Here is a 10045-nt window from a genome sequence, read left to right on the forward strand (position 1 = left end):
CAATAGCCACCACCTTAACCTTGTCAACATGGATTTGGACACTGAAAGGCTAAAAAACAGATGTCTAAACCATTAACTGGATGGGACACATATTTAGCACAGATAGGAAACAGCCAAAACAAAGTGTTCAAAAAATAGGTCACTAGGCAACCACAAACCATGAGCAATTCTACAAATATTGCAGTTCTGTTAAGGGACATTTCTTCCACGAGAAATTCTGTCTTTTTTTTTTTTTTGATGACGGTAAACAACATCTTCATAAGCGCCATCCAGAATCTTCCACAGGTGTTTGTTTGAGTTGATATCTGGTGACTGTGACTGAGTTGCAATGGTTTACTTTGTTTTCATGTCAGTCAAATCATTAGGTGACCACTTCGGCCCAGGGGGTAGGTCCACGGTTATATTTGAAGATGCCATACTTTTCAGGATAGAAATGTTTCACCGTAGGTTGAAGATAATCACTCAGCGTGGGATTCTTATTTATTTAAATTTTTTGAGAGGGTGTAAACATTGCCAGAAATATAGAACCCACACCACTACAGAGGTGTCAGAAACTATTCTTGATAAAGAAAAAACAAAACAAAACAAAGAAAGCTAAAAAAAAAAAAAAAAAACCCTCCCCAAAACAACTTCCTTGTGCCCTGCATTGTTATCTGAAGTCAGCTGAGTTGTTGTTTGTCTCTCTTGGTCCCTTGAACCAATGCCTGGACACCAGGACCACCCCCCCCCCCCCCCACACACACACACAACCACGACACTACCTCACAAAACATCAACAAGTGGGGCGGTTGTCATCGCTGTAGCTCCTGTCAAAAGTGCCTCAACAATCACCTCTTTTCCTTGAGCTTTCCTCTTTGTATGGTAGCCTTTTACACGTCCTTAACCACGACAGGATATCAATTATTTTATTCATTTTGGGAACCATTCCTGCTGTCACTTAAGATTGTACCCTTTATTTATTCAAGTGTTTACTTTATTTTGTCAGTTGACTGTCAGCTTTTTCCTTTATCTGAGTTTGCATTTCCTTAACCAAATTCTCCCAATGGCATGTCTAAGTCAGGCATTATATTGTTGGACTATAACCAGTGTTTGTCAAGAGCTTCGCTTTGAAGTGAACCTAGAATTTACCTGCACTCACCATAATGACAAGGAACATCACAAGTAGAAGAAAAAATTGGAATGGGAACAATTATTTTTCATTTGGCCCCAGAGCAAACAAATGCGTCTACACTTGTTCTTGAGGATAAAGGGATGATTGTGTTCCAGTATTCCAGGTAGCAGTTATGTTTATAAATAGAAATGGCCTTCGGCAGGACGAAAACCCCAACGATAAAGCAAAACCTCAGCCTACATAGTTGAAGATTGGCTGTATGTTAGAAGGGATAGCCCCTCGAGGCATATCTAAGACACATATTTGTGGCGTCAGGAGTTTGTTTTGATTTTGTTCTCAATGTTCTTCATGTCCTTAAATTTAAGGTCATATCAGAGCAATTCATTACATAAACTATCTTTGATTACATGCATTTTTGCAATGTACACAATATGATATATATTTTACTCTTTCAAAAAATTTAAACAATATCTAAGATCACAGTGTCTGTAACTGTAATGTATGAATGGGCAGCTGAGCTAAAGATGTCTTTGTAGCATTTGTTATTCAAGGATGAAAAGTGACAAAATAAAAAAAAACACTCAAAGTCATGTACTCCGCAGCAGACTATACTAAATTGTTGTTATCACTCTTTTTGTTGTTTCTGCTGTTCCTATTGTTGTTGTTGTTTTTGTATTGCTGTTGTTGTTGTATATATGTTGTTGTTCTTGTTCTGTGTGTGTGTGTGCGTGTGTGTGTGTGGGGGGGGGGGGGGGCATATACATTTTTCCTGTGTAAAACCTCCTTCGTAACCTCTTAACACATGCATGGTCAGACAATGTTTTCTGACCATGCAATGTGCTGGTCTGCTGTAGTCATGGTTACTCTGGTTATTTTGAGCGCTAGTGTATTCATGTGTTCAAGGATTTGCATCTTTGTACTTGTATCAGGAACACTTACTTAACGGTTGTCACTTTATCCTCAAGTGCAATGACCCTGAGCGGCTCTAAAGAGTACAGAGTGCTTTTCGTTTTTTGAGTAATGACAGATTGATGTATTTGCCTGCATGCAAACAAAAAACATATAAGAGCTTTTGGAGTTAAAACAAACAAACAAACAAAACAAAACAAAACAAAACAAAACAAAACAAAACAAAACAAAAACAAAAACAAAAACATGAATATCGTCTACCTCCATCTGAATATCTCTGAGATTTTATTTCTAGATTTATACTCCTCATGACTATTAATAATTCTTGAGGTGACATTCCACACCATTAATAAATCTAAATTGGTTTATTTTTTTTATCCATGTTTTATTGTGACTGATTTGTGCACACCTTTTCAGTGATTTATGAACTATGACTTTCCCACCGATCGTTGCAAGGCAAAATTGTTGCTGTGATGGGCGGAGCGGCGAAAAGACGCAAGCGAAACTTCAGGGTCGCCATAGAGTACAAAGAGTTTTTAGGTGTCCGGGGAGTTTTGGACATGCGGAGAACACAGTGAGAAAAACCTGAACAGACGTTAAGTGACTGCAAGGATGAATTTGGTATTTTTCTACGACAGGCTGATCCAAAAATCGAACGACTTTTTTGGGACACCTTTTCGCGCGCCGCGGTAATACGTTTGTGGAAAAGTGTTTTAGAGCGCACCAGTTAAACTTGCGATGGGGCGGTTGTTACCAAAGTGCAGCAAGTAGGAACGGTATTGTGGAAGAAAAACCTAAAAACTACGATGAATAACAGCACTGCTTTACCAAAAATTGCACCGACCATTCCCTCAATAATGTTTATTTTTGGGGTTACTGGCAATTTGATTGCCATCGTTGTCCTTTGCAAGTCCAGAAAAGAGCAGAAAGAGACAACATTTTACACGCTGGTTTGCGGACTCGCTGTCACTGATCTTTTGGGCACAGTCCTCGCGAGTCCAGTTACTATTGCTACTTATGTCAAAGGATCCTGGCCAGACGGGGACCCCCTTTGCCAGTACTTCGGATTCGTCCTTTTGTTCTTCTCCTTAGCTGGCCTAAGTATAATATGCGCAATGTCCATCGAGAGATATATTGCAATCAACCATGCTTATTTTTACAATGACTATATTGACAGAAAGCTCGCAGGGTTAACGCTTTTTGCTATTTACGTTTCGAACATTTTATTCTGTGCCTTACCGAGTATGGGTTTTGGAGAAGTAAAGATGCAGTACCCTCAAACGTGGTGCTTCATTGACTGGAGAAGTAACGTGAGTACGCACGCAGCGTTCTCCTATATGTACGCGGGATTCAGTTCGATACTCGTCCTAATAACTGTGATTTGCAACGTTCTGGTGTTCGGGGCTTTGATCAGAATGCACAGAAGGTTTATACGTAGGATGTCTCTTGGAACTGATCAAGGAATGGGAACTGATCCCGGAAGACACCGCAGTTTTCGACGTTTGGTTGGAGTTGAAATCCAGATGTTTGTTTTGCTCATCGCCACTTCAATTGTGATCCTCATTTGTTCAATCCCTCTCGTAGTAAGTTCTCCCGTTTATTGACCATGATTTAACGCATGTCTCCTTACTGCACACAAAGAGGTTGATTCTCTGCCCCAAGCGGATTGCAGAGCTGCTGACTTAGCTGTGTTAATGTTTCACTTTAAACAACAACCAAGCAGCGTACTTCTAAATTCGTCGGCGTAATTAAAATTTTGGTGTCTCATTGGCAAACGTTCTTAACGAAGAATTTCCTTTTAAGTAAAAGAAGCGATTACTAAACCTCCTTGAAAAACAGTAATGATAATTGCTACCTTACAAAATAATAACCAATAACAAATGGTCATATTGCTACTGTTCCTGTTTTTATTGCTACTGATCGTATATCTCTCAATGATGTCTCCATTTTTGTTTTATTGTTATTCCACTTAACGACGTAGTGATTCATCAGAATGTCTTTTTTTGGGGGGGGGGCTGTTGGAGGCAAAGATATTGTTAAATTAAGCTTCTTGTTACAGTGGATTAGGATAAAAAGCTTTACAGTGATATATGCAGTCTGTTGCTTTCTCAAAAGAATGTCAAGTTGAAGATTAGACTGAACAGCCTACTGCAGTGTTACCTTCATCAAAAGTTTCCAAAAATAACCTTCTTTGTCCTTTGACATTTTCTTTCTATTTATGCACAATCAACCCTGGGGTACTTAATCTTTTGCTGTCATCCCTGTAGGTGCAAGTATTTGTCAACCAGCTGTATAAGACTGAGGTTGAGAAGAGGTTGGACAAGAACCCAGATCTTCTTGCCGTCCGGATGGCTTCAATAAACCCTATCCTTGACCCTTGGATCTATATCCTCATGCGGAAGGCAGTCCTTCTGAAAGTAATTGAGAACATCAAATGTTTGTTCTGTAAGATTGAAGCTCGGGGCCAACAGAGGCAAAACGCTTTTCACTGCATTGATGCTCAGCAAATCTCCTCTGTCATCTCACGGGAATCCCCTTCCCTCATGTCTCAGGGTCTGAAAGAGGTCAGCAGCACCTCGCAGACTCTTCTCTATCCACCAGAGACCACTGAAAGTTACTTTGGCACCTGTCAATCAAGTCAGTTGGAATCCTGCCCATCTGTAGGCCACTCCACTAAAGACTTAAACTCTGACTCCTCCAATGGGAACAGTGTGGACAACGAGGGTGGAACGTGCCCAAGTGTGAGTGTGCAGACCACGAACACCACCAGCCCTTCCACCAGCTCAAAAGATCAGTCCCTGCATGTGACTTTGACTAATGACACATTCCAAGAGAAAAGTATATAAGTACCACGAGAAACAATGCCATTTACTTGTCCGAGTGGCCTTTCTTGAAGAGAACGGATAATGAAAATGATCTTATACTATACAGGACTCTTGTTATTGCACGATTCACTTTTACCCTATGTTTTGTGAATTTTTGATTCTTTGTGTTGTTATCAGACTAGGTCTCTTAGGAATGCTGAGAATATTGATATGAAATGGCTTATTGTAAAATCAGGGATGTCCAGTGTTTTAATGACAGAATAGAAGAGTGTGTTGTGACAATGCCATTGATGTAAGTTGCTGTGCCCCAGGGATTTCTGTGATTGGGTCAAGTCCCTGGAAAACAAAACCCCTGACCATACACAGTAGACATTCATGTTTATCTTTCCAAGTGAGTTCAAAATGGTCACCGCTCAATCAACAAAACACAAACAAGGCAGGAAATAACCTAGCTAAAATATTTTCTTTAAAAATCAGTGAGGTAGATGGAAAGAGCATCTCTCATCCAAGGAACTGTTCTTGTTAATCTTGAAAAAATAAATGAGATCAACACTGTGACCTTATCTCAACTAAATTAAGTCTAAACAAGCAATGCAATGGCTGGACAAATATGCAGCTCAGAAAACAACCAACAACAAGAGTGTGAGAGTAACTTTAATTACGTGCATCCCCTCCAAAGAACAAATCATATTGATTGAATCTCTGTAAACAAACAAGGGAGTTTGAAGTATCACATACAATGAGTGCTGAATCTCATCCTTAATGGAAATACTGAGGCCTGCTATATTTGTTTGCATTTGTTTGCACGTAAAAGGAAGTTAATAACCCAGCAGAAAAAAAAAAAAATTAAATGCTGTCAGTGTCCAGGCAATATTACCATGTTATGCCAGTGATTATCGCATTTATTTGTAGCCTTAAAACTTATTTTATCAATTATACAACACCAGAATTAACTTAATGCATGTTGAAATAAACAAGGGGTCCAATGGTCTGCCAAACACATAACTGTTGTCTGTTCTTATCTGCCGTCTCATGATGTATTTCCTGCGTCTGAATGGAAAGGAATGAAGTCAGAATGACGCACTAACATCTGGGACAGGCGTCTGCTTCGGTTTTTGAACCTGTGCGAGGATTAATTTAAAAGAGGCCCCCTCTTCTTCGTTTAAAATGGGCAGGTCAAGATGGCAGCTGTCAAAGTGGGGATAAGGACTTTGTACATTACTGTTGTAATTTAATGTGATGTAGAGCAGGCCGCGATAGTGTGATCATTCCCAGTCAGGGATCCACAGTCATGAGCATTCAGAATGAATGACACACACAGGCTTTGATAATCTCCAGCGCTTCAGGCGAGGAATCTGTCAACTCTAGGACTCATATAAATATTCTTAGGAATCAGCGTATGCACTCAGTTCGGGGTTGCTTCCCATGAAACAGTTTATTAATGATACTTTCATCATTATTTACTGGAATTGTAGAAGGAAAACAGAAGTCCTGTCCAGCTAGTCCCTTTCTTAAAACCCAGTGGAAAAAGTGACGTTGTTGTATCAGTTGCTTAAGCCCCCAAGACTATCAAAGAGGGGTGAGGACACAAGGACAAAAGAGTGTGTGAAAAGTGTGAAGTGTGCACATTTTATGATACTAGTATGTGGTTTCACTGACACCCCCCCCCCTTTGGTTTTAGAAATGTGTAAGTAGCTCTGCACTATCAACCGATGAAAGTTCCAAGAAAAACTTGAGAATGGTACACTGGGTTTTTGTTTATGTTATAACTATGACCATCTGATAAAAACGAAAAAGAAGAAACAAGATCCCGCATCATTACACACTTGAGAAGTAATGACTGTAATGAATCCATCAGCTAATCAAACTGAATTTATATCAAATTATGCTTATTCTGAAGTGCCAACCATGCTTGGCTGATTCATAAAGGCTAAGGAAATGCCTGTTGTTTCCTTTTATGATCAAGTGTACAACCATGAGAAAAAAAAGGAAATTGGATTTGACGGTACCCTTTTATTGCTCTTCACAAGTTTCATATCCATCTACATTATTGTTATCCAAGGAAATCCAAGCACTGCAATGAAGAGTCACTTAGATGTAAAGAGAGAGAGAGAGAGAACTGAAGAACCCTGACAAGCAACAGTGAGAAACAAGGATAAGCTGGTTCAAAGGTTCTTTAGATAATACAAACATAAATGAGTTAAGGATTTCAAGACACAAAGGATTAGCTTACTGAAGCATTCCACTTTAATGCCACCCTAGCTACTTTATAAACTATTTATGTTTTTGCTGAGTGCTGTATTTTATACTTTGAGTGTTTTGATTTGTGGGGACGTTTCATTCATTCCACATTGATCATTACTGTGTGTTATTACAGCCACAAAATCTATAAAATCATTTTGTGGGGATTAGTTAGAGCCATTCAAATAAACATTATTTTTTTTGTCTTGATCTGCTGATGCCTTGCTTTCATGTCACTTTTGTACCATGTCATCTGATTTCGAGAACTTTGCTCCTCGTGCTGGTCGTTAGCAATGTAGCCCAAGCCTGCGTCTACACCTGAGGACAAGTCTGTGCGCACAAGATCAAATATTGCTTTTTTGACGTGGTGAATTAAAACCCTAGGAGGGAGTGTCAAAGTGTAATAAAGTTACAGCACATCAAAAAGGAACGCTGCCAACTTTGACTTCGTAACTGCAGACCAATGGATCCGAATGTTTTATAATGCAAGGAGCTAACCATTTTGAAACAGATAAATGAATAAATAAATAAATTACCAAGTGTTCCTGAGTGAGCCCATTCATGACAAGGGATAAGATAGAAACCAACTATAAGCGCTGACAATTTTTGCGCGACACGTCCAGATTGCAAGAAGTGTGACGACTGCAGATTGTACGAGTGCAATCATGCTTTAATGCAGGCAAATATTTGTATGCACGTATTTATTCTGATAGAAGAAGCATATGAATTTCCATGAGTGAAAATGTATGGCTGTATAGAGAGAGAAGAAAAAAAAACCCCATTAAAGTTCCATCAGATGAAGGGGCCACCAAATAGCATGTCCTGAGCTGTGGAGGATCACTATAGGTCGGTGCTGACTTATCTCAGAGTACAAGTAGGTAAGACTGTCAAATGCTGTTGTAGGACATTCAAAGTTCAGTTACGGTTTTATGAGTCAATGGTTAACTTAACACTCAGTTTATAGTACGAATAATCAGTCAAAAGTTTAAACAATTTGTTACATTACAGAATCCAAATAGATTTATTTAGCGGACAGTCTGCAAATTCTTTTTTGTTGTGCATATAGACTATAACAGTAGACCTGAAGGATTTAAGTTGGTACTCAGAGGGTGCATATCTTGTGAGTGAAAAAAAAAGGATAAATAAATAACTGCAACTATAAAAGTTCTGTTTATAAATTGTTGTGGTGTTTATAAGAACATGGTGTGCCCCAAGTGGTATACGATACAATATCAGCAAACGTAGTTTTACCACAACCTACATGAGTGGTTGTCTTTGGATTTCCCACTAACATACATTTGTTCCCCAGTTTCCAACAATATTTGCACTGTAATCGTTTTGACACGTCTGCTTTTAGGGTCTGTCCATCATGATCCTCTCTGTTAAGGCAAGCAGATTTGTTTAGATTTGTTCATTTCCCCTCTGGGCATCAAAAAGAGAATAAATAAGCACACATTGTATTGGAACAAACAGAAAAAAAAAAAACTTTGAGTTGACGCAAGCTTAACGTGCCTAAAGACTAAGATCTGTATTCTGGCTTTCAAATTGGCAAAGATGCTTATTCAAAAGCAATATGCATTCCAAATGAAAATACACACTGAAAACATCTGATTAGTGAAGTTTTAGTCCGATGCAGGCAGTTGCCATCATATTTCGATAACTGCTCAATAGTTTTCTCATGTAAATCAAGGCCTACAAGAGCAAACAGGTTCAAATATACAATCTATGGCTTCTTGTGAGAACATCTCTGTATCAGATTAACCCACGTTATTAAAATCTTGCAGAATCAAGGAACATACAGCCTTGAGGAGGTTGCAGTTCTTAGTTACAGTCCATGCATTCATGATTTGCAATAGTTCAATTCGAAACACATAATAACAATCAAATTGAAGCTGTTGAGTCATTGACTTGAGTCTGTTAGTCACCACTATAAGTCGCAGACTTAGTTTAAGGATAGTTTTACTTATGTGTAACTCTGATGCCGATGTCAATGGAGTTCTTTGATGTCTTGTCTGTCTTACATAATGGTCTCATTTTAGAGCAGCTGTTTACTTAGAGAATACCTGTGCACTGAGTTTTCTCTTGATCTCTTGATTTTTGATTTCTCTTGAAATGATTTTTTTTTTCATTATTACTTAAGCACACATACACACACACACACAAACGCAGACACACACATGGACACACACACGCACGCGCGCTCACACACACTCACACACACACACACACACACACACACACACACACACACACACACACACAGGTATATTCATGCAAATACAATAAGTAATGGTGAGAACAGTGAGTGAATGTCTCCATCATCTGGTTGTAAGAGAACATTACTGTCATGGGACATCCAAATTCATTATTTTAATGGAACATTTACTTTATTTAATTATTATGTGGCCTCTTACAATCATTTGAAAAGTACCTTATGGATATCCTAACTATTTTAGCATGCAACATCTCTATATTTCCAGTATAAATATTTAGAGGAGTTGATAGCAACTATTTCAAATGACCAAAATATGCCCTGATACTACTACTTATTCTCAGAGTGAGGAGAGTCCATGCACATTGCAATTTTCACAGCTTACTTATGATCATAGGTTTGGAGTTTCGTTCATGTGAAATTTCTATATAAAACACTAGGGCCTGATGACTATAATTTATGTGTCATAAGCTTTACTTTGTGTAAAATAATATGTAATGAGAAATCTCACCACCACATCAAGATTCTGCATAACTAAATGTATCCGTTTACTTACTGTTGTTCTTGGCTATTTAATTCTGACATTGCATCTCTGCTTGTCACATGACTCACCAGTGGTAATATTTAATGAGCCCACAGTGACTCTTGCTGTTTAGGAAGGGAGGCCTGATGTGACAGCTTTCTTGTACCCAGGAGCTCTTGCGCACTGCCCTGGCCCTAACCTGCCGGCAGGTCCCTGCAGCATCA

At 38.9% G+C, this 10045-nt stretch overlaps 1 protein-coding gene across 1 annotated transcript; it reads left to right on the top strand.

Annotated features, from left to right (window-relative positions):
• The first annotated feature begins 2826 nt into the window (after positions 1 to 2826).
• On the top strand, positions 2827 to 4866 carry ptger4a (prostaglandin E receptor 4 (subtype EP4) a). Its single transcript, XM_030774693.1, has 2 exons — positions 2827 to 3603; positions 4288 to 4866. The coding sequence occupies exons 1-2, from the start codon at positions 2827 to 2829 to the stop codon at positions 4864 to 4866; spliced, it is 1356 nt and encodes a 451-aa protein (XP_030630553.1).
• The last annotated feature ends 5179 nt before the right edge of the window (positions 4867 to 10045 follow it).

The sequence above is a fragment of the Chanos chanos genome, chromosome 1 (genome assembly GCF_902362185.1).
Source record: "Chanos chanos chromosome 1, fChaCha1.1, whole genome shotgun sequence".
Lineage (NCBI taxonomy): Eukaryota > Metazoa > Chordata > Actinopteri > Gonorynchiformes > Chanidae > Chanos > Chanos chanos.

Bases quoted from the DNA above. Each gene is read 5' to 3' on its own strand.
- ptger4a (XM_030774693.1), top strand. From the start codon at position 2,827: ATGAATAACAGCACTGCTTTACCAAAAATTGCACCGACCATTCCCTCA. The intron at 3,604-4,287 runs GTAAGTTCTCCC...TCATCCCTGTAG, and splicing joins TTTGTTCAATCCCTCTCGTA to GTGCAAGTATTTGTCAACCA.